Raw genomic sequence first — 25,309 nt, forward strand, 5'->3', positions numbered from 1 at the left:
CTTTCTTTCTTTCTTTCTTTCTTTCTTTCTTTCTTTCTTTCTTTCTCTCTTCCTCTCTTTCTCTCTTTCTTTCCTCCTTTCCTACCTCTCTCCTTCCTTCCTTCTTCTTTCCTGGTTGCCTTTTTTTCCTTCCCTGAAGAATAAGACAACCAGATTTTCACTTATAAAACTGGGACAGCCTAGCAGGGGACACAGATTTCCATGAAGCATCTTCTGGGGTTAATAATATCAGTAATCGGAGACTGTCTGGTGATGCAGAGAGAGATGAATTGCGGTGGACAGGAAGTCAACAGTGCCGTGTGTGTTTGTTCTCTGTGGAGTGAGTTCAGTGCCCCGTGATCATTAACCAAAAAGTTGAGCTGGAGTGTAACCCCCTGTAAACTCTTGAACTCCAGGTTATTTAGAGACAAAGACAGATGGCAAAGCAGATTTGCTAAAGAATTACATAAATGGGCCAAATTCCACTGGCTATATGTTCACCTATTTGCCTTTGGAAGTAAACTACTTGTGCTGAAGCCAAAATCATTGGTTAAAATCTAGTTTCTCCCACCTCCCATGTGGTCTTTGGCCCCTATGCTTAACTAGCACATTTTCCGCACACCTACATGGTTGTAATTTAATCCTTTCTTTTGTCAGAAATGTATGCTGTGGACTGTTTCTCCCCAGCACTACGCTGTGTAATGGGAAATAGAAAGGTAGATGAGACGGGCAGTTCTGAAATTTGCATGGAGGAGTAAAGATCTCTCAGGACATCAGCCATACTCTCATAAGGTTGTAATGTAATATTCGTTCACTGAACAGCCCATTTTAAATATTTTGAAAAGGTAAGAGGCCAGTGACAGAATAAAAGCATAGAGAAAGTTAAACTGCGAAAACTGAATACAGTCACAGGCTGCACAGTGACATTTCAGACAGTGACAGACAGCATGTTCGGTGGTCCCATAAGATTATAACAGAGCTAAAAAAATCCCTATCTCCTGGTGGCATCGCGACTGTCAGGACACCGTAGCGCAATGTGATACAGATTTGCTGATGTTAGTGTAAACAAACCTGCCGTCTTGCTGGTTGTGTAGAAAAGCACGGGCCATGCAATTATGTGCAGCACATAATACTTGAGAGTGATAATAAACAACTGTGTTAGTGGTTTATGTATTTGCTGTACATGGCTTTAATCGTTATTTTAGCGTGTGCGCTTTCTGCTTATACAAACAAATGTACTGTGAAGCAGTATGCCTCGTGCACGTCAGGTTTGCTGAGTAGTTGTAGTTGAGAGGTCACGCTGAGTGATTCGCTGTCCTATCCCAGTTCATGTATGTACCCTCGAGGAGAGTCACATGATAACATCACCCAACAACACCTTTCTCAAACACATCCCTATCACGGTACAGCAGGACACTAACAGGAGGAAGCAGCTACACATAACATGCATTTCAAGTGCTTCTATTTACATGGAGCTCAAAGACAGATCAGAATAAGCTAAGGTACTAAGAATCAGTACAGTGCTAACCTGTGAGGAAGAAGGAAGATGGTGATTTGGAACCATCCGAGGAAACTTTAAGGTACTGGTGATATTTTGTATGTGGATTGAGAAGAGATAAGATAAAAGGTGCTCACTTTGTAGTAATGAGTAGTCAAGTGGTACCGATGTGATCTGTGCACTTTTCAGTATAATGTTTAGTAAGAGTAGCTTATTAAAATGTGAAATTAAAGCCTTATGATATGTTTTTCAGTGTTATACCTGGTGGTAAAACTATAAAGAAGTGTGAGCAAATTAGTCCTCCTAAGGTTAAGTTCCTGATTTTCCTGTCCTGGAGGAAGGAGGTGGATCAGGAAGGGCTCACAAGGTCTCTGAGGGACTTGTTAGGATGTCCCGTATTTTAACTCAGATGAGGGAACATTGATATTTATTGTATTATTCTTTACATTTTGCATGTATGTTTTATATTTTGTGCACAACACATTCATTTCACAATTTTAGTGTTTCCTGGAGTTTTGGTTCAGGACAAAATGAAATCAGCATAATCCACCCTGTGTCTCCCACTGAATTCAGCTGTACAGTTTGAATGACTTCAAGGAGTTGCTGGGTGAGGATTCCGGAAGGGAAAAGGTACATCAGACGTGGAAATGTCCTGAGGCTGGTGGGCAGTGTGGCGTTGTTCCCCTCTGCTAGCCCCTGGCTCGATCTCATTGTGGTTGAGGCCCAGAAGTGGCCAATAAAGTGTAGAGAGAAAGGGCCAGGAGAGTCCTCTGGATGCATTTGAGGAGTGGTGAAGGCAAAAAGGAGATTTCTCCTTCCTCCCCTCCCTCGCCTTCTGTTGCAGTCACATTTCTCCATTTTCCTGCCTCTAAATGCTTCCACGAAAGTGTCCATGATAATTGTGACAGGGTCTGCACGGACCAGCATCTGAGAATGGAGCCACCTTCTCTCAGCAGTGGAGGAGCGGTCCTAAGAGGGTGGGAGGGGCGCAGTCTTTGTACCCTCTGTGCCCCTTTCTCGTTGTTCTTGTGCTCTGCAGCTCAGTGGGACAACTAAAGCCCCAGGTTTATGGGTAGAGGGCTCAAAAGAGGAACCCAAGGGAACAGAAAGTGCCAGGGACAGCGCAGTAGTTCATAATGTGGGAAAGTGACCCCATAAAGATGTTTCTGAACTCGTGATCCCACCTCTTAGAGTGAGGATCTGATCAAAGTTCTGAGAAGGAAACTCAGATATACTATTGCCTACGTCCATCCTGGCACCTGGGTGGCTCATCCACAGGACGAATCTGAATGGCGCTGGGAAGACTTGGAGAACCCACCGAACACTGGGCCCACAGGCCGCAGAGGCCAGTGGGAACCTGCAGGTTCAAGCTCACCAGTTGGACTGTTGCTGAAACAAATGTATCACATACTCCACAGGATTTCAATAAGACGTGCAGTCTCATAGTGTGATGACTGAAAGATCTGAGATACCGTCTGAAATTGCCTGGCATAGCAAGGACTTAGAGAATATACACAGAAAAAGCAACAGATTCTGGTGTTGGAAAGATACAGATGTTGGAATTAATAGGGCTTTTATAGAAGCTGTTCTAAAAGTTCTCCAACCAGCAATCAAAAATACTCTTGAAACAAAGTATAATAAAAGGTCTCAGCAAAGAAATGGGAAATGCAAAGAAAAATTAAGTGAAAATTTTAGAACTGAAGAACACCATAATTCACCGTAAGAATTTTACTAGATCAGCTTAACAGCAGGATGGAAATGAACAAGAAGAGTTGACACATGTGAAAATAGGTCAGTATAATTATCCAACCTAATAAACAGGGGAAACAGATTACAGGAAATATAAATGGAGCCTCAAAGACTGAAACAGTGGAAAACTATACTGTGTCATAGAAGCTCTAGGAGGACAGGGGAAATATTGGGGCATTGAACGCACTTGAAGAAATCACGGCCACTTTCCACACTGGTGCAAAGAATATAATCCACAGATTGAGAAAGTTCAGTGCAAACCAAACAGTGTAAACCCAAGTAAATTCATGTTGGAACATAGTATATTCAAAATGCCCCAGAGTGAGGACAACATAATTTAAAAGTGGCCAGAATAAAATTATGAATTTTCTATAGAGAGGATAGATTTCTTACCAGAAACCATGAAAACCAGAAAGAAGAAACATACCGTCTTAAGGTGCCACGAAGAACTGCTGACATGGATTTGCATATCCAAGAAAAATACTGCTCAGAGCTATAGATGAATCAAACATATCCACAGATGAGCAAAAAGAAAACTGGTCACCCACAAACCACCTCCAGAACCATTTCTAAGTGTTCTCCCTAGAACAACTACTAAAAATGTACAAGAGACAATGAAAGAATATTAGCTGACTACTTAAAATGGAAGGCTAAAGATCCTCAAGTAACTATGAAAAGGCCTGAACAAAAAAAAGAACAAATAGAAAACCACAATAAATCAGTAGGTATGAATCCAAGCACAAGGATGAGTAAATGTAAATGTTCTAAATGCAATAATTAACAGTGGATATTAGCAGAAATGAGTAAAATAAAATACAGCCCACGTCTATGTTATCTATAAGAAACTCCTTTTTACTAAGTAAATACATGGCAAAAAGATAAAAAATGATGTTGGCTGCAGACATTAATCAAAACAAAGCTGGAACTGGTACGTCAGTTAGATAAAGTAGACTTGAGAGTGGAAAAAAAAAACAATAATATCAGAAATAAAAAAGGGCATTAGTTGGAGATGTAGCAATTCTAAATATATATATATAGAATTATGAAGCAAAAATATAGAATTCAGAGTAGAAATAGACACAATTATGGTTGATTTGCTCCTCTTTCTGTAGCAGATAAAACTAATAGAAAGTCATCCAGATTATAGCAGAACTGAGCAATACCATCAACCAATTCGGATCTAACTGGTGCTCTTAGAGTATTCAACCCAATGACAGCAGAATACAGACGCTGTTCAAGGCGGCATAACATTCATCAAAATAGACCCTATTCTGGGTCACAGAAGCACTTTTTAAAAATGTAAAAGAATTGAAATAATATAAAATATATACATAGGCATAAAAAAGATATATAAATAAATAATGGATAATAGGAAAATATCTAAGCTTCAACATTAGACAATGCATTTCTAAATAATCCACAGTTAAGAGCCTTTTCAAGAAAAATGTAAAATATTTTGAACTGAATGAAGATGAAACCATGCATATCAAAGTGGTTTGTATGCACCTAAGGCAGTGCCTGCCAGGTATTTTACTATACAGAGTGTGTGGCTATGTTAGGAGGGGAGAGAGGTCTTCTGTTGGTAATCTTTAACTTTTGACTTAATAAATTAAAAAAAGAGGAACAAAATAAGTCTAAAGAAGCACAAGAAGGCATTACAAAGATATGTATAGACATTAATGAAGTTAAAAATAGAATTTAGAAAAGCATTAAAACGGCTCATTCTTTAAAAGAAATAAAATTGATAAACTCTACGAAAATTGACAAAGAAAAAAAGAAAATGCAGTACACAAACTAAAAAATCAGGAATAAATAATACACTCTAGACACTATGGTCATTAAAATTCTAGTAAGAAAATATTACGATCAATGTGATATGTAAGTATTTGACAACTTAGATGAAGGGACACATGTCTCAAAACCACGAACTTCCAAAAGTCACTCGAGCAGCATAATAGATTACCTATTTCTTATTAAAGAAATTGAGTTCTTATTAAAAACCTTCTGTAAAAGAAATCTCTAGGTCCAGATAGTTTCACTGATGCATTCTACCAATTAAAGCAAAAAAACCCACAAAAAACCAAAAAAGCCATACTAATTCTACAAACTCTTTTTCAGGAAATAGATAAAGACTGAATATTTCCCTACCTGTTTTGTGAGGCCAGAAGGTAATGAGGTGTTCAAAGAGAACCCCAGGGCCCAAAACAGGCAACCAGGGGAGAAGAAACGGGGTGAAGGGAAGAAGGAAGGAAGATAGAAGAACGGAACAGCCTTCATGACCATTGCTGTACAAATGCTCAGTAAAATATTAGCCCCAACTATCTCAAGATATAAAAGGAATAGCAATTGCAAAGTTAGGTTGCAAAGCTGGTTCGATATTAGAAACTAATCAGTATAGGGGCTGGGGATTTAGCTCAGCGGCAAAAGCGCCTGCCTGGCAAGCGCAAGGTCGTGAGTTCGGTTCCTGGTACCGGAGAAAAACCAAAAAACAAACAAACAAACGAAACTAATCAGTATAATCTAGTATATTCTTTCTCTAAAGAATAAAATCATAGATTCATATTACTCACTGCAGAAAAATACATTTCCCAGTCGCTAAGATCTACTGTTGATAAAAATTCCTTCCAAAGTAAAAACAGAAGGAAACTTCCTCAATCTGATAAAGTCAATCTGTAAAATATCTATAAGTAATGTAATTAATAATGTAAGACTAACTGCTTTTTCCCTTGAATAAGAAACACAGCGAGGATGTCTGCTTATAAAACTGTTATTCAACATTGTGCTGAAATTCAACATTGTGCTGGCTAGTAAAATATGTTAAGAAGCAAAAAAGGCAAATAAATTGGAAATAAATAATGTTGGTTCTTTATAAGTGCTTCATGATTATATGTATAGAAAATCACAAGAAAATTACCCAAAAAAATTCCTTAAATAAAAAGTGATTTTAGCAACTTTGCAAGATACAAGTTCAAAATCTTTATACATTTCTGTATACTAGCAATGTATAACTGGAAAGTGAATTTTAAAAAATTAAATATTCACCATAGTTACATAAATAAAATAAAAATTGATTAAAAACCTCAAAATGAAATGTAAAACAATAAAATGTTTAAAAGAAAATGGGAGGAAATTATCATATTCTAGGATTAAGAAAAATTTCTGAGACATGACACTAACAGTACAATCTATAAAATGAAAAAATAATAAATCAGTTTTCATCAAAATTTAAAATGGCATAACTGTATTGCTGGTGTCTGATGGTTTGTTGAGGGGAACAGTTAATGATTAAAAGGGTTTTTTTAAAATATTTTGACCAAGTTTTCATGCTGTCTGGTAATCTGAGCAATTTATGTGGTGACAACAATTTCCAGTACAACAACCACTGATGAATTCCTACAATCCTTTCCAGTGAAACTACATATTGTCTCTAATGTTCTTTTAAATTATTATTCTTTTATTCCCTTTAATGGTTTGATCAACTTTGCATTCTTACATCTAGTAATCTGAGCAACTTCACTGAAGATAACACTATGTAATATAATAACCACTGTTAATCCCTATCATTTGGTTTGAAACCCTGTATCATTCTTAATGTCCTTGCTTTGTTTTGTTTGTATTTTGCTATTGTTTCTTTTTTTTGTACTATTTTCTTTAAAATAAAAAAAATTATGTAAAAAAAATTTTTTTAAATGGTAAAATTTCTGAAAACTGAGCCATAAAAAACCTAATTTAAAAATGGGCCAAGGCTTAACTAGATACTTGATAATATCAGGTATTATCTTTATAATATCAATACATATCTTTTGATCAAAGATAATTCATGTGATGAATATTTACACATGAAAGTGGGCAATACATTAGTTATAAGGAATATGCCTAGTAAAGCCTCAGTAATCTTTATTACACATCAGCCCACATGGCCGGTTTGTAGTGTCACAATACCAGGCCCTCATGAGTGTGTGAGCTGCTATACTTTGCTGGGAGAAATAAAATAACACAACCAGTTCGAGAAACAATTTGACAGCTTTCTATGTAATGAAACATGCACTTCCTGCATCCCATCCCAGGATATTTATCCTAGAAAATTATTTTTAAAAATCTTATGATCACACAAAAACCTATACATGAATGTTTATAGCAGCCCTCTTCATAATTGTCCCAAAATGAAAGCAGAGAATTTGATAATGTATAAAAACAAAAAGTATTATTAAAGCACAAGCAAAGTGCTTTTGAAAACTGACTTGAATTAAATTACCCTGCTTTCCTCTCCCTCAGTGAGAGTGTGTGATACAGTCTCTACAGGGCAGTCAGCAACTAAGTCGGTCCTTGCCTCAGTTTACCTATATGCACCGCGTAAGGAGAGTTATTCTGGCCGCTGCTCCACATCCTGAGACCCCAGGTCACCCACAGTTATAGCTCACGGCAAAGACCCTTGAAGAACGCCGATACTGCACAGTTTCATCATTTTATTTCCTAAAACCAAATATATCTTTACGCATGTCTCCATTTGAACACGGGTGAAGATCATAACAGAAGCTCATAATTAGGGGAATTTTAAATATTTAAGGTTAGAAAAATACCAGTATGCAGAAAAACGAAAAAGGAAAAGAGATTACTTTTATGCGTGCTCTCTTTTTTAAGTTTGAAAACCCACATCAAAGAATGAGAGGAAATGCAATCACGGACGCCGGAGTTTGAAGGCTGTGAGAAACCATGCGGAGGAAGAAATGCGGACCTACCGACAGTCCCTGCGGAAGATGAAGATAACCGTGAAATGTGGACCTTTCTCTCTCACCAGACAGCCACTGCGCATGCTTTTCATGGTTGTCCGAGATTCCTCGGAAAGTAAAATGTGTGCTTGCTACCTTTCCCTTCAGTTGTACATTTCCATATTAATAAGGCCATGCATATTGAAATAAGAATAAGAGCGCCCTTTAAAATGCGTCACTGTATTGCATAGTACAAAGGGAATGAATGCATAGGTCCTGCTGGCCATGAACACTTGAACTATGGCCACTTACTGTTCAATAAAAAATGTTACATATCTACATAGCTTATGTGGAGGACCAGTTAGTAAGTACGTTTATTTCTTGATGGTATGTTTGACAATAGTATTTTCCATAAACTGGTAGGAATGAGATTCACTGCTGTTAAGCAGTGTGGTCCAAATATTTGCATTTACTGGGCAAGAACTAAAGGGTAACAGAATTTCTGTTAGCACAAACGACCAGGCAGCTCTTTCAAGAATAGTTTATATATTGTAGAGATGAGCTGATGACCATAAAATGTCATGCTTTCTTTTGAAAGCCTTTCCTTATACCTTTTTGTTGGCCTTATTATACGGTGAAAGACTCTGGAACATGTAAAAGTATATTGTGTTATTGCTGTGTGTAAAAGATGCTAATATTGTCTAAGGACTCAGCATGTAGGAAATGCAAAGATAATTTTTAGCCCTGATGCCTCTAAAGAAATGCCCCTATATGAAACATTTTTCTGCACCAAAGAACTTAAGACTTTTCTTTCCTCATTAACATTATTAGCTAAGTGATAAAAGCAAAACCTTCTAAATTAAATATTCTATTGCATTACATTTTTCGCATGTGTTGGAATTTTGTATTATTCCAACTGCTAAAGCAATTGCACCATGTTTGCTTTTTAAGCTTAATCTGGTTATTCTCCCCTTTTAATTGTAACATAAAGTTCTCAAAGACAAAAGTGAACAGAGGCCAGAAGCCCCATACGTGCTGTGAAGCCAGGCAGGAAGCTTAGCTACTTCCTACGACAGCGTACTTTGTAAATGTGTTTCTGAAACCCTTAAGGTAAGACTTAAAAAAAAAAAAAATTGGACAATTGTCAAGGATGGTTGATTTTTAAGGCTTAACTACCTGAGCAATGTTCATTTAAAATAACATATGAGTCTCAATCAGAATGATCTGAGCTAAGCAAACGGCCACTTTGTCCTTCCCTTTCCAGCAAGTTCTGAGATGGTACAATATCTGTGAGGGGGGAATTTCTTTGGTCAGTGCTCTTTATTCTTTCAATAAATTCAAGACTAGTGGAAACCTTCTTCTTATAGGAAACTTTCCTAGGTAGATAGCCCAACTTTTTTTCCCCTTATTCATCAAAATGCAGAGCTACCAGGAAAGAGTACATGGTAAAGGTCTGATTTAGGTTTGGGAATCCGATATTTTGTCAGAAGAATGAACATCTCTTCAGGGCCATTCCTGTGATGCCAAGGGCTTGGGCTCCTTATGTTCTGTGGATATGACCTCTAACAACCTAAGGCTGTCTGATAGTGGTAGAATCTGGGGACCAAGAGCCCATATTTGGGTCATTTCTTTTCTTGGCTGGGCTTGTTCTGTGGGTTCCTGCCTTTCAAACATGGCTGACCTTCCTGGAGGATTCTGGGTGTTCTCTAGAGGATCCCTGGGCAGTGTTTTCATAGGTGCACATGGTGCTGTCTGAGTCAGTCAGTCTGGTCAGTCTCCCCCAACTACAGCCCCGACAGTGTGAACAGATCGCAAGGGCTGTTCTTCAGAGAAATACCCAGGTGTCCCTTACTCTACTTTGCCTCCTTAGAATCTTCACACTTCCGGTTGAAATGAAAATTTTCAGAAACAACTGTTTTTCTGTATTTATTCTCTCATTTCCTTACAGCTTTCTTTTGGGCTATTGTGTCAACATTAGCCTAGAGGTGAGAATCCTGAAAAAGTACAACAATGATCCTTAAATGTTATCTGAATCCATGAACAGACATTTTCAAATGGCTTTCATAAATGTTTTAAATTTATTCCAAAATAAGGCTGACCTCTTTGTAGGTAATTTTGTTAACAGAACTGAGCTTGGTTTGGTTTTCACTGACTTGTTGATTTAGGGACCAGCTGCCTCCTAGGAAACTGTGATCAACAGCTATAAAAGCAGATCATAAATATGTCAGATGCCTGTAGGAATTGGGAAAGTTGATTTGTCCTGTGATCCAATCTGGTTTAAAGATTGGTGCCACTTGAAATTACTATCCTTAGGAAAGTCATTAACATCTTCCAAAATAGTTTGTAGGTACATGTATATGTGTGCATGTTGTATAATTATAGTTTCCTTCGATGTCCTTCCTTTTCAACTTTATGATTTCCTTACCCTCTCCTCTACCCCTAATAGTCTATAACTCAGAAAGGATAAGGGATGCCAGAATGTTCCAACGCTATTGCTTATTTAGGAAGTAGACAGAAATAGCATGGGTATGGTGAAACAGTTTGGAGAGATATGAGTAGAACTCCAGAAGTGAGAGGTGCGGTTGTGCAGTAGAGACCAGGAGAGCGAAAGAAAGGGCTCCTGGGCAGCAGAGATGGTGTGGGAGAGGAAGTTGTGTAATTAGTGATCTTTGAGCTCAGACTTCAAGGGCAAATTAGGATACACCAGATAAAAGGTGCAAGAAAACATAAAGGACGTGACCCTTTAAAAGGACAGGAAAGAACCAATCCAAAGGTTGAGAAAGATCATTTTATTTGGGTTACAATAGTATCTATTTCTCAAAAGGGTGTTGGAAGACAGCTGAAGTGTGGGAGAAAGGGCCTGAACAGATGGACTGCTCCCTCACCTGATTCTCCATTTCCCCACTGATGTGACAGCTCATTGTTTTCTGAGATGTGGATGACTCTTTCTAAGCCCCTGGGCTCTACAGCTGGAATGAAAACCCTGGAAAGATATGGGAGTTTCTGTAGGAACATAGTAAGATTTTGAAGGGGAGAAATTCTTAGAATGAAAGAAAATTTTGTTCTCTTGAATTTTGTTTTATTTCACTGTGACCTTAAAGAAAAAAATAGCTTTAAAAGAAAAGCTATAATTACTTCTTTTCTTAATTTGCCCTTATTCTATATTGCCCTATTCTCTCATATATATTTGATTGAAAAAGTGACTGTTTAAATTTTTAAAAGTTTTATTATAGTAAAAGACACTATTATGGTTGATATATTGTGTCAACTTGGGGGGTCTAGAGGTTTGGCTAAGTGACTCAGCAGGAAGCCAGGGTGCTTAGTTTGTATACAACCTGAGCCTGTGGAAGAGGAGGACATGGAGAGTATGTGAGAGCTACATACCCCTTAGGTGGGGGTAGCCTGTTTGCAATGTAAGCGAAGGAAAGAGGCTGCTTGCTGCCATTCCCCTTTGCTCTTGCTGCTTTGCTATCTTCTGCCTCAGAGCTAACCAAGTATGGACTGAAACCTCCACAAACCATAAGCTAAATAAACCTTTCCTTCCTTCATTTTGGACATCAGGTATTTTATCCCAGCAATGAGAGAAAAGTAACCAAGACAGACACATTGCCAGTAATAATCCTCAAAATACTGCCTGTTGCTTTGATCACAGTCATCCCATTATTCCTGCCACTTTCTGAAGCAGTTCTGGAAGTCCTCTTTCATGAGTCTCTTTGGTCCTGCTATTATGGGTGCTGTGATGTCTTGAATTGCCTCAAAATACTTACCTTTTATGGTCATTTTGACTTTGGGGAAGAGCCAGAAGCCACGTAATGCCAGATTCAGTGAATAAGTAGATAAGGACACGCTATAATGCTTTCATTTGACAAAAATTGCTGTAAACATTTAAGGAACAAAATGTAATCATAAAATACAATAAAGGTTTATATTACAAAAATTATTACAGTAAAAGACACATTGCCACAATTCCCCCTCAGAATACCCTGCCCTGCTTTGGGTCCATTTATCCCACTGTTCTTGGTGATGATTCTTTTACTATAATTTTTTTATAATTTAAACATTCACTATATCTTTTAATCACCCCTTGTCTATCAGTGATTCTAAAATTGTGCTCTTGGGACCAGCATTGTCAACATTAACTGAGAACTTACTAAAACCACAAATCCCTAAGTCCTGTCACAGACCCCCTGAGTCAGAGACTCAGCTTTTGGCCCAACATTGTACGTTTTTATGCTCATTCCAGGTTCCTTGGAAAGTTTGAGAACCACTGGCCCATGTTATCCTGTTTCTTTGTATGAGACACTTCATACCATCTTCTCCTTAACTGAAGTTTGCGCATACGTTCTGTTTAAATAACTATTAAATCTCCTATAGACAATGGTCCTATCTTTGCTTTTAACAGCCCTCTTGAGGTGTGAGTTGTAGATGATTAACTGAGCGTTGGAAGACCGTGATTTCCACCTTGATGTGCACGCGTGTGTGCACACACGCACCCATTAAATCAACAGCATAATGAAGACACAGAGCTGGGCCTCGCCCCCAGAACCGCTGTGTGCCTCCCTCCTTATCTTTTTTTTTTTTTTTTTTTTTTGTGTGTGGTACAGGGGATTAAACCTACAGCCTTTACACTAAGCTACATCTCCAGTTTTTTTGGTTTTTCTCTGGTACCAGGAACCGAACTCACGACCTTGCACTTGCCAGGCAAGCGCTTTTGCCGCTGAGCTAAATCCCCAGCCCCCCTCCCTCCTTATCTTCCTTCCCTGGTGTCTCACTGACCCCTTTGGCCTTTTGCAGCCACTCACTGCCTTCCGTGTCTACAGCTAAGTGTCCTTAACCTTTGTGGAGGTGGAATTATATATGTCCAGCCTGCTTCATTTCACTCAGCATAGTCACTGACCATGTATCCATACTCTCGCACATATCCGTAATTCATTCGTTTTTATTACTGAGTGCAGGGGATTGCATGGATAAACCACAGTGCATTTCCTCAGGAGCCTGTTGGGAGCTTGTGTGTTGTGTGCCGTTTGGGCTGTTAAAAAATGCATCTGCTGAAAACATCTGTGTAAACGTCTCTGTATGCACGTACTAGGCTTTCCTTTCTCTTCGGTAGAAACCCAGGAGCGGGTGAGGTGTTGGGTGTATGGCAGTTTCTTAGAAAGTTAAGCTTTTTCTGTGTACTTGTACAGTTTTATGTTCTCAACAGGGCACAGGAGCTCCATTTTTGCTAAATCCTTAACATCTTTAGGCTTTTTTATAAAGTGTTTTATTAGCACATGTTTGCCGCTCATGAAGATGACATTCCTCCTGAGGAGTCTGTGCCTGTCCACAGCCTGTCTTGATGCTGTTTTCACTCCCTCCCTCCCAGCCTTCCCTCCCTCTCTTGATCTCCTCCCCCTTTGCAAAAGCTCTGTCTCACTATTTCCCACCTAGGCTTTTTAATGGTATTTATTTTAATATGCTTGGGATATCTTATTGTGGTTTAAAGATTGCATTCTCCTAATGACACAGGATGCTGAGCCATTTTCCTGCATGTATTTGTCATTCATGGACCATAGCGTCCTTCTTTTAAGTGTGTATGCAAACCATTTGACCACTGCCGTATGAGGTTTTTTGCTTTATGATTGTGTTCTGGTCATTCTTTCTATATTCTGGATACAAACCCTTTATTAAAGTTATTATTTAAAATAGGTTTTGCCATTGTTGGCTTAAGTTTTCATTCTTTTAACAGTGTCTTTCAAAAAGCATAAGTTTTTAATTTATTAATTTGTTCTTTTATGAATTATGCTTTTTATGCTTTACCCTAAAAGAAAACATTTTACCTAACTCAGATAAGAAATATTTCCTTACATTTGTGGTTATTTTCTTTCTTTTTTTAAAGGAAACATATAGGAAAGTCTTTTCTGTCTGGTCTAACAGTCTCTAACTTTTAACTGGGATATTTAGACCACTTATGTTTAATGCATTTATTTGTATAATTAGATTTAAATTTAGAATTTGGCCATTTATTTTCTATTTATCTCCTATTTTCTTTATTTCCTTTTATCTTTCTGTTTTCTTTTGGATTAATTGAATAATTCTTATGATTCTTTTTTTTTGCCAACCTTTGCTACCTTGTTGTGGTAGTTGATCTGGGACTTATAATGTGTATCTTTACTTATTATGGCTACATTCTACTGATTTGTATCACTTCCCTTACAGTATGGGATTTACAATGGTATCCTTTGTACTTTGCCACCTGTAGATTTTTGTGCTATTTTGGTCACATGTTTTACTGTTACATTAATTGCAAATCACGATGTTACATTAGTATTGATTTTTATTTAGCTCCAGGTATAGTGACACCTCCTCTAGTACCATCTACCTGGGAAGCTAAGGCTGAAGGATTGCTTGAGCTTGCAAATTTGAGAGCAGCCTGGGCAACAGAATGAAACTCTGTCTCAAAAATTTGTTTTTATTTAAACAGTGAATCATCTTTTCACTGGTGCTCTTGATTTCTTTTTGCAAATCCAGATTTCTGTCTTGTGTTTCTTTTTCAAAGATTTTCTAACATTTTTGTAGTGAGGATGTGCTCATAATGAATTATTTCAGCCTTTGGGTATCTGTAAAAGCACATTGTTTTGCCTTTGTTTTTGAAAGGTATCACCTTCTCCGTTGGCCATTTTGTTCTCCTCAGTTTATGTACATTTCTCCACGGTCTTCCTTTGGCAATGGGAAACTGCTGTCACCTGACCTCAGTGTCTCTGTGTTAGAGTCTCCCCTCTCTTGACTGCTTTTGTCTTTATCAGTAACTTCAAACAGCGTGATGACAGGCCTTAGTGGCTTTCTGCCCTTTTCTTGTGCTGAACTTGTGGGGCTTTATTGATGTTATAAATCTCTCATACTTCTACTTGCAGAATATAGCAGATGCAGGTATTGGCCCATCTTCCATGCTGTAATGAAGTACCTGTGGTAGGATAATTTAGAAAGGAAAAAGGTTTATCCACCACACAGTTCAGAGGCTGAACATGGTCCTGCTTTGGACTAGAGCACCCCAGCATCATCACACCACAGCAGGCGGTATTGGGTGCCTTTGAGAAAGGGGGCGATCTCACAGTCAGACGTGAAGCCAGAGCTCAGTGAGGGGCCGGGGTGCTCTGCATAACAGCTCCACTTGGGGAGCTTAACTCAGGGCCCACTGGAGCCTCCTGTAGGCCTTTAGCCCTTTCACATGCAGTACCCCAGCGATCCCAACCAACCCCTGCTGGACTGACACCTGCTGCTTCTTCAGCGCCCGTGTGCCTCCCAGCACCATCATACAGTGACCAGTGTCCTGTACCATGAAGCTCTTGGGACACGCCGAAGCTGTGTCTGAACCACAGCAACTGTGGGGACTGCTTGCAGGTCCTCTCTGCTCACCCTTGCCATCTGGGCCAATGGGCTGATTTGTCTTCTCACTTTGGCTCCTATGTTCCTGTGGTTCCTGGATGTTGAGACTTTTCCTTTCTTGAAAGTTGACTACGTTGCATTTCTCCTAATATACCCAAGCTCTGTTCTGGGCTGCAGTGAGGTGACTTGATTTTTTAGGACCCTACTTTTATGATTTGTTTAGGTGGACCAGAGCAGGGCTTAGTGCAGAGCCAACGGTGACCTGCCAGTGAGTCGAGACTTTACTGCACACCCACCCCATCGGCCCTGAATCCTGGCTCATTTCCAGCCAGTGCTCCTCCTCCACCTTCCCTAGTAGTTCATTCTTCAGCCTGGGGTCGTTTCCTCCTGCGCTTGTGCTGATGAGCTTTCTCCTCAGTGCTTGGAGACGACTCTCTGTCAGTGTGGTGCAGCATTGTCCGGAAAGCCTCAGCCATTACCCTCTGAGCCGCTAAGCTCCATCTCCTGGGTCCCCGGCGGCCCATGGCCTCTGCTAGCTTCAAGTCCATCCATAGCTGGGCCTGTCCCAGGGAGGATATGTTGTGACAACCCTGTTTTGCCTTGTGGTCTCTCACCTCCCAGAGATCACTGCCTTTGCCTGTCTCCTGCTGGCATCTTACAAATAGTTCTGTAAACTTTGTGCTTTGATTATCTCAGGGGTCAAGATATATCTGCTGAGTGAGTGCAGGAGTTGCTTCTCTCGGCTGGATGCAGAAGTGATCCTGCTTTATTTTTCTATATTAAAGCTTCTCACGGTGCTGGGGGATACTGGTAATATACCTGGACTTATTTATTGGCTCCTCAAAACAAGCTCAGGAGAGAAATGTCTGTGCTTTATGGATGCCAAAAAGTAGGGGTGAAGGACTGGCCCAGAGTCCCAGCACCAGCGAGTGTGAGAGGCAGCATGTCACGCAGACTACCTGAGCCCTGACTAACCTCGCTGCACTGCGGAAGTCACCCTGACAGCGGCGAGAGCTCGGGTCATTGATGAGGGGTCTTCTAAGCAGATCGCTAAATCTCGCTGAGCCTCTGTTTCCCCATTAGTACACAGGAGATGCTCATCCCTCCCAAAAGGAGCTTGTGAAGATGACATAAAATAGATATAAGGAACCTATGACAGTACCTGGCTCCTTTCCTGAAAATGTGCCAAAAATGTGTAAGGTCTAGCTAAGCCCAGGTCTCACTGCCCATCAGAACTAAAGCTTGCAGTGCAACTCCAGTGAGGAGATAAAACAACACCTTCATTTAATTTTTATTTTACTTGCAATGCATAATGGTTTCACTTCTATCTTCACCTGCCCCTTTTACCTTTACAGTCACCATTGAGGAAGGATCTGTTTTTCCCCTTGTTTTACAGATGGAGAGATCTAAACAGAGAGAGTTAGAGCAGTGGGTCAAGAGCCCACGATGAGCAGGTGGCAGCGGCAAGGTTGCTATTCGGACTTCCTGATTCATGTTAGTTCTTCTTAGCTTATGGACGCAGTGTCGGTGAGAAATTGAAAAATGCTTTGAGGGTATCCATGAATTTTTAAGTGGGCATATTTATGCATTGAATGTTATAATTAAAGGCCAAATGAGGGATGTTTTCCTAGTAAATGGGCTTGCATTTAGGTGAAGGCACCCTTAGCTGCTGGGAGTGGGGGGTTGGTCTTTGGACTCTGGCCTGTAGAGTATTAGCACCGGCTTACACTCCATGTTTTGAATGCCCTCTGACTGCCACGATCCCCAGAGAGAATGAAGTAGGCAGAGTGGCAGAATTAAATTTTTCTCTCCCCTTCTAGACTTTTATATTGTGTGCATGTTAAAGAACACTTTTCATGTTTATTTTTAAGTGTGATACTATGTGGGAGATATTGGTGCATTTCTTTTTATGTGTCTGGGATTGAAACCTGCAGGCAGAGTGTTGAAGTGAAATTGGCCCGAGACAGTTAATAAATTCTAAGCAGAGATGCATAAATCAGTAAAGGATATTTCTTTTAAACTTTCACCCCCCCACCCCCCCAAAGGGTGGTTCAGGGAGACCAGGACAGAAATGTCATTAGAGAATTGTTTTCTACCAGTTCAGAAAATAGAGGAGAGCATCCAGCAATGCTCAGTGCTGGTTAGCAGATTGTCATTTTTAGGTTTGATGTCCCAGGGTTTAATTGTCTTTCATGTGAACAATAGCAGACACTCTCTGGTATGCTATGCTAGCATGATAAAAGGGGCTCGTTCTTGCATAGCAATGCCTTTTTTTATTATTAGCGTAAAAAATTAGCAAGCTGGAAGTCGTTAGAAGGAGTTCCACTGGCATTAATTGTAATGCAGCCTGAATTTGTTTGCGGACCAGTACAGCAAGACAATAGCAGGGAGAGAAAAGAGCAATATTAATAGCCTTCTACTTATTGTATCATTTTAGTGGGCCTTAATAAGGTGTCTGCTGTCAACCGGAATTTATTTAAAAAAAAAAAGACATAGTAATTGATGTATTGCAGTAAGTATAGATGAGGCCCGACTTGATTAATGTATGAGTTGGCTTTTTAAGGCATTTTAAAAAGGCTTCTTAACTGGGTCTTAGGAGACTGGCACAAGCCCACTGCGAGCTCCCTTTCTGCATTTGGAAAACAGCCTGACAGCTGCTGATGTCTCCTGTGGGTTTTTCTCTTTTTTTCTCTTCCTGATCAGAGAAAACTGAAGTAATATACTCCTCGTCAATAATTGCAGTGCTTAAAAATCTTATAAAGGGATTTTGACTCTTCTCTCCAGAGAGAACTTTCCAAAGGTTAAATTAGTTTTACTTGTGTGTGCTTCAAATATCACCACTTGCAATAAGGAGTGGATTTGGTTTTTAAATAAGCTGCTATTTTGTGGGATGCTTGAACCCTGACCCTTTCGGACACAAACTGTTTTGATGTCAGAGGTGGATTCGCTCCAGAGCAATTTCAGATCAGAATGTGGTTCCTTGGTGTCCTGTGGATTCATTTCTTTTCATCCTGTGTAAGTGCCCATGCACGCATGTGTGTACACACAAGTGCGTGTGTACAGATGGATTCAGCAACTGGTAATATCCACAGGAGAAAGTGAAGAGCATGTTCCCCAGGAAATTTTCCTTTACTTCAGCTTAGGATCCAGTCATGCATTTGTCCTTTTACTGTATATACTGGGTATCAACTGTACCCTGTATTTTCCTTTTATGGAATTTGTTTTTAAATAAAAGCAGCCGGGTTATAATCCCAAGGGAGATAGGAGTAGGGGAAGAAACAGAAATCCTTTTGTATCCATGGGTGTCAACACAATGCCCCAGGTAACGAGGTGGGCTTTTTTGATAATGAGAAAAAGAAGACATTTGAAGAAATCCAGGCTGGCTGAAAGGTTCAGGTGAGTCAGGCTGTGCTGAAGGAGATTTCATTATTATTCTGCATAACTTGAGTGGAGGTGGACTCTGTAACATGAGACAGAGAGACAGAGGGACACCAGGGAAGGAGGCATGCCCTGCAGGTGGTTTCCAGGGTGTGGCACCCATCAGGTGGCCTGTCCCGTGTCCCGTGGGTACATCAAGGTGGTGTCTTTGCAGCTGGTGGATCGGGTTGGTTCCCGGATGTGGACTCCTCCCTGTCCCTGTGCTGGGAGCAGGTGGTGGGGCAGCCCCTGCGATGGGTGAAGGACACTTGTTCCACATGCAGGGGAGACCCCACCATCTACACATCGCATGTTCAGACGTATGCCACCCTGGCCATATGGACACTGAGTTACAAGGGCATCTTACTTCTTCACTTCAACTGGTGACAGTGCCTAACTTAGCTTTACAGTTTTTCTAATCTTTCCAACTTTTACTTTCCTCATCTGTAGAGTGGAAAAATAATGGTACCCTTGGAGGATGTTCTAAGAAGCCAGCGAGGTAACTGGAGGAAAGCCCTGGTCCCAGGGTCTGGCCCCCAGTCACACTATTCAAGTTAACCGTGGTACCATTGGCATCAGCTCTCCAGCACAGCAGGCCTCCTGTTGGCTGTTTTATTGGCAGGAATGTGGCTTTGTCCCCAACCTTTGTCATCATTTAAGCCAACTTTTAGTAGGAGGGTTTTGTCTCGGGGTATTGAATCCAAGTATTGTATTAGTTATCCATATGTCCTAAGTAATTTTGAAAAGTGTTACCTTTTCCTTTAGGATGAAAATCTATACATGACAAATTCTTCCAAAATGGAGCCCCATGTTGACCTCTAGTGAAGCCTAAGCCAGACTCTTTGGCCAGGAGCTTTCTATTGGTACAGGCTTCCTCAAAGGACAGAGCCCTTCTGGGGACCTAGGCTTTGTGACTGGTCAGCCATGAACCATCACCACGACCACCACACAGCCAATGGTAGCTATGCCATAAAGACATTGGGCACCTCCCAATGGGCACCACTGGACCATTGGGGGGCCATAAAGATGATGAGTTTCCCACCAGGTGCAGCCCTCTTTGTCTCCCCTGCCTGAGATGCAAACTGGAAAGGGTGAGCACCCTCAGACTGGGCAGTCAGTTAAATTGCATTGCAATGAGTTTAGTGAGTTTCCATCTGTACACATCTTGGTGGCTACAAGGAACTTGTTAAATGCTCCGAGATGCATGGAGGTGGTTAAGACGACTCCTGGTCCTCAAGAAGGTTACGGCCTAATAAGACACAGAGAGGTAATTGGAGGAAAGCCCTGGACACACAGCAGGATCCTAGCAGCCACTGAGCCTGACTGCAAGCTTCTCACAAACCCACGGCATCCTGGCTGGGTACAGGGTTATCACAGTCTTTTGAATTTAATAGAAGACTCATGTATTCTTCAGTGTAAACAAATTTTTGTAAAGCATGAATGTTGAAAAATGTATGCACAGTGATAGATAAGCAGTGTAATCATGTAATCAAGGAATTATGGTGAAGTGCTCAAAATATAGACAGATGAAAGAACAGGGTGGAAGCCAGAGACCATGGGACTCATTGTAGGACCTGGTATTGAGATATGGGGCATCAGGAGTTCCTTGAGGAAGAGCGGGCAGTGGGGCAGCTCTTTGAAAAGAGGGAGGAGGTGCTGGTAGATCCTTTGGGAGAGGGGACCAGGGAAGATCAGGAAGTATGCATGCAGAGCAGGGGGAAGGGGCAAGTAGTAAAGACCAGAAGATGTGAGAGGTGGAAGAATGGAGCAGCTGGAGTGGAGCTGTGTGCAGGAACTGTGATTGCTGACTAGGACATTCAGCTGAGAAGTAGCAAATATCTCAACCATTTAAACCAACTTATTACAGGAAGAGGCCTATTGCCATGACCTCACCTCAGAATCCTCCCCTCGCTTTGAATGCACTCTTCCCATCATTCTTGCCACTTTCTGAAGCAGTTCTGGAAGTCCTCTTTCTTGAGAGTCATTACTTATTTGTTCAATAAACTTCTCAGCAGCAGTAGGTTCATCTGCTTGTTTCCTGGTGTCTCCTCTGTCTCACTGTCCATCCTCAGGGCCCCCTAGTCAAGATCTAGGTTCCCTCTTTTTGACTGACTGCTTGATAGTTCTTTACGCTCCTTCACTTTGATGTTGGTGCGGCCCCATCAGGTAATTATTTTTTTTAACTCTTCCTGTGTACCAGTTGCCTGATATATATTTGACAGATCTTGTTTATTTCTGTAATGTTCAGGAAGAAAAGTAAAAGGATCCTTAGCTGGGTTGGGGGAGATGCACACTTTGGCAAGTGGCACAGCACCTTGGTTGGGCGACTTATGAACAGCAGAAATGTGTTTCTCTTGGCCATGGTGGCTGGAAGACCTGAGATCACAGCTGGGCTCTTGGGAGGGCACACTTCCATGTTGGGGGCTGTGGACATCTTGTATCCTCATGCGGCAGAAAAGCGTGCAACCCTCTGCTCTCTCCAGGGCCTGACCCATCCATGGGGGCTGCACCCTAATGATACCAGTAGCTCCCAAATACCCTACCTGTGGATACTGTCCCGTTGAGGGTTAGAATTTCAACATGCAGATTTAAAGGGGACATAAGCATTCTGTCCATAAATAAAGCTTCACTAAGTTGCTGTACAGTTGTTCCTCATTTAACAGTCTACCTGTTTAATGACTGTTTGGGCTTTGGACCTGCATTCAGAGTTAGGAGCCAGAATGTGAGTGGCAGCACAGCCTTATGGTGGCTTCTTCTACAGTACAGTACTGTGATTCTGTGTTTTGTTCCACACTACAGTCCTGCATGGAAGAGTTATGCAAATAATAGCAAAGTCACCGAGTGGGAGTTTCCTTTGACCGTCTCAATGTTCTGCAATGTACATACTGTATACCATTCCTCACTTAGCGACCAACTCACTTAATGACCTAACTGCAGGAGCATTGCTCAATTGTTAAACAAGGAGTGTCTATACTCCAAAATTGATTTTGATGCCAAATGGAAAATAAAAAAATCAAATGCACATCACATTTAAGGTGACGCTGATTCAGAATGGATGGCTTGTAGTAATGAATGGACACTTGCAAAGTGTCATGATTGCTTCTTTACAAAACATTATCTTTCTAATTAGGCATAGATCTTTAAACTTTCTTGCTAGTCTTGCCGAGCACTTCATAAAAAATATGATTCCATCATGTTATCTGATCATGTTGGTGAAGTTTCACATTTATTATACTATTTAATCAACTATTTGTGCAAACAAAACAACTTTTCATGTTTAGATACAGATATCCAAAGGTCCATATCTTTAAGACAAGGTGGAACATTCATCAGATGACAGTCTGGATAAGATGCAGTAGTACTGTTTCATCACTTCTCTTAACTAAGATATATTTCCTTTTCCTGGAGATCTTTTGAATCTCTTTGTAGGTTAATAAATGCTTCATTAGTTGACACAGTGAAAAATATGAACTCTATGATCAACATTGTCCATCTTTCTCATTCCCGTTTTGGAAAACAGCAGGGTCTTTATTATGGATTACAGAAAATTTAATTCTTAGGTAAATGACATATAAAATATATATTCCTTTCGTGTTGAACTTTACATCTATAATGTTACACACACTACAGTATCAGGAAATGCACCTCTAAAAGCTTCATGCTGTGGTATATGCCCTGTAGTCCCAGCTAATTAGGAAGCAGAGATGGGAGGATTATTTAAGTCTTGGACTTTTCAGACCTTGTGCAATTTCTAGCTGAAGTTTTGGTTTGAAATTTATCAATGGAGAGTTGGACAGTGATGATATCTCTTGTAAGGATGCAAATGTGAATGAATTCAATGGTCCTCTCACTGAAAGCCCTCAGTTCTTAGCATTAAGAACTCCAGCCAGAGCCAAGCGTGGTGGTGCACACCTGTAATCTCAGCACTATAGAAATATGAAGCAGGGAGACCAGAAGTTCCAGCTCAGTGTGGGCAACTTAGTGATTTAGTGAGATCCTTTCTAATAATAAAAATAAAAGGGCTGGGGATAAAACTCAATGCCGAGGTCCTGGATTCAATCCCCAGTACTGAAAAGTAAATTAATTAATTAATTCTGGCTGGACACAGAGGTACAAATTTATAATCCCAGCTACCCAAATCCTTATGAATTTGAAGGCAAAAGGCTACTTAAGTCCAGGAGTTCAAGGACAGCCTAGACAACACAGTGAGACCCCACCTCAAACAAAGAAACCCTCATGGGCCTGGGATATAGCTCAGCAGCACAAGCTCCTGCCTGGCAAGTGCAAGGTCCTGAGTTTGATTCCCTATACCAAAAAGAAAAAAGAAATCCTAACATTATTGATGAATGAATGTTTTGTTCTGGAGAACAGGAAAGGTAGTAGGTAGCATTTATTAGCGTTTTTGGATCATCAACATAGGTAAAAAGTGAAAACTTAGCTGTCGCTCAAGAAATATTTTCACAATTCATTTCTTTTGAAAACAATAAAATTCAAGAAGAGTGCTTTGAAAGAAAATACTAGTCTGGAAGATGCTGATTATTTGGCCACCTAGAGTTGTACAGTGTGTATATATTTGCTTGAAGTTGCAGTAAAAATATTTAGCTCATTATAAACATAATAAAATATCTTATAAAACTGGTAAAAGAAATCTTATCTTGTGTAAAGATGGAAAATAAAGTGCATTCATTTTCCCTCTCTCCATTTATTTAGAATGAGATTTTGAAACTGTAATTAGAAATATTTGTAACAACCCATCTACCAAAGCAGGAAGTCTTATAAGATCCCTGCTGCCGAAGAAGACAGCTATCCACGTGAGCTGTTTAGAGTCGCGTCCTATTTTTAACCCGGAGCATGACACGGGAAAGGCATGATGTGGCCAGCTCGGTGCTCCGTCGTATTGAGTGTGATCCGAAGAGCAAGAATGCAGATATTTTCTCAGTGGAAGACCCTGAAATTTCAATGGGAACATGGGCACTTTGCAAGATTTCATTCCCAGGGACCCTTATTTTCCTATTAATCTGTTTCCTCAATAATCGGCATCGAAGTGAGTGTTCAGATTGTTCCTGGTAGCCAGGGCTGTGCGGAAGCAGGAAGAATCCTTTTGATCTCCCGGGAGTAAACTGTTTGCAGATAATAGCTCACAAGAGCGTTTCTGTTCATTTACTCTTAAATTTAATAGGAACCAGTGGAATCTGAGTTCCACAAAAAGATAAATAAATAAGTAAGTCTTACCCTGGCTTTTGAATGCATACCTTTAAATATTGAAAGATAATGATTTGTATAGCATTGCGATATAATGAATTTCTTGTCTTCTGTGGGGCCCATGTGACGAATTCCAGTTGATAAGCCCGAGTCTCTGGAGTCGGTTGTCTGGCTAGTTATTAAGATTAAGATAAGTTCTGAGAACGAAAGATATAGCACATTGTGCTACCTTCGTGGGCCCGGGCCACCTAGGATTCCGAGTGTAAACAATGAATTTGTTCAGCCTCTCTTTCTGAGCCCTGGTGAACATGGTAAATACTGGTGAGGTGTGATTGAAGATTATTTTCTAGTAGAAAATCATTTTTAAATTACAGAAAATTTCTAAAAATCTACCTAAACATGGCAACGAGCTGAAAGCAAAGAAATTTACTGACTGATTTTTCATTTCAGATTGGGCTTCAGAATGAAAAAGATAATGGACCACAGGTAGTTTATAGCAAAGAGGAATTTTCATCATAAACTATGCCACGAAGGGAAAAAATACAAGCTAGTTAAGGGCAGTCAGAAGACTTTACGATGAAAGATATATCAGTAAAAATTATATATATTTCTAATGCATATTCGAATCGAATGCTGCCTATTAAATGCTGCTTAGCTGTTTTTCCAGGGGTGAGTGCACTGGTCTCCAAAGGGGATGGAGGTTCTGGGGGCTCAGTGAACAAAGATGAATATCTGCTGAAGCTCAGTCAGTGATTCACGCTGAATGTGGTGAACATGAGCCGTGCTGCAGGCGGGTGGGCAGCGCCTCCGGGGCTGCAGAGTTGAGCTGTCCGCGAGCCGGTGGGAGGAGTGATAGAGAGGGGTAATTTAGCAAGCGTGCCGGAGCGCCATGCTGCGCGCGCAGAGAACGGGCACGCTATTAATTTTTGTTAATGAATTTAAAACTAGATGTATGGAAATGGTTCTATGAAATGTATACACTGCTAAACAGTTAACTAGTCCTCGGGGCTTAAGTTTAATTATCTATGTGTAAATCATTTTGAGCAGGGCGACCTAATGAGTCAAAAAAGAAAAAAAAAAGTCGAGAAACTCAGATCTGGCTTTCCCTGACTGCTGAGCTCGAGACGCAGGTAGAGAAAGCTGAGGAAGCCCGCCTATGCGGGGGCTCCGTGCTCTCGGGCGCTTAGCAGGGCTGTCCACCTGCCGCCTTTGGAGGCATCCAGACACACTGCGCAAACGTTTTCCTGTCTTTGGCTCACCATCTTTCAGTTGCCAACCCAGGGGCTATTTGGCCATGTCCGGGGACATTTTTGGTTGTCACGAATAGGTGTCACTACTGGCACCTGCTGGGTAGAAACCAGGGATGCTGGTAAACCTCCTACAATGCATA

General features: G+C 40.5%; 1 protein-coding gene across 3 annotated transcripts in view; it reads left to right on the plus strand.

Moving 5' to 3' along the window:
- Esrrg (estrogen-related receptor gamma) overlaps positions 1 to 25,309 on the plus strand; it is a 524,413-nt gene that overhangs the window by 179,586 nt on the left and 319,518 nt on the right. For 2 of the 3 annotated variants that reach the window (XM_013519877.1, XM_013519883.1), the window contains one exon: positions 16,697 to 16,827. The exons of the other annotated variant lie outside the window; for it this stretch is intronic. In XM_013519877.1, the coding sequence (XP_013375331.1) occupies positions 16,793 to 16,827 (35 nt within the window). In that variant the 5' untranslated portion in view covers positions 16,697 to 16,792. The remainder of the gene's footprint in view (positions 1 to 16,696; positions 16,828 to 25,309) is intronic. 3 annotated transcript variants of the gene reach the window in all.

This window comes from Chinchilla lanigera, unplaced genomic scaffold (genome assembly GCF_000276665.1).
Source record: "Chinchilla lanigera isolate Chin_1 unplaced genomic scaffold, ChiLan1.0 scaffold00005, whole genome shotgun sequence".
In the NCBI taxonomy this organism is placed as follows: domain Eukaryota; kingdom Metazoa; phylum Chordata; class Mammalia; order Rodentia; family Chinchillidae; genus Chinchilla; species Chinchilla lanigera.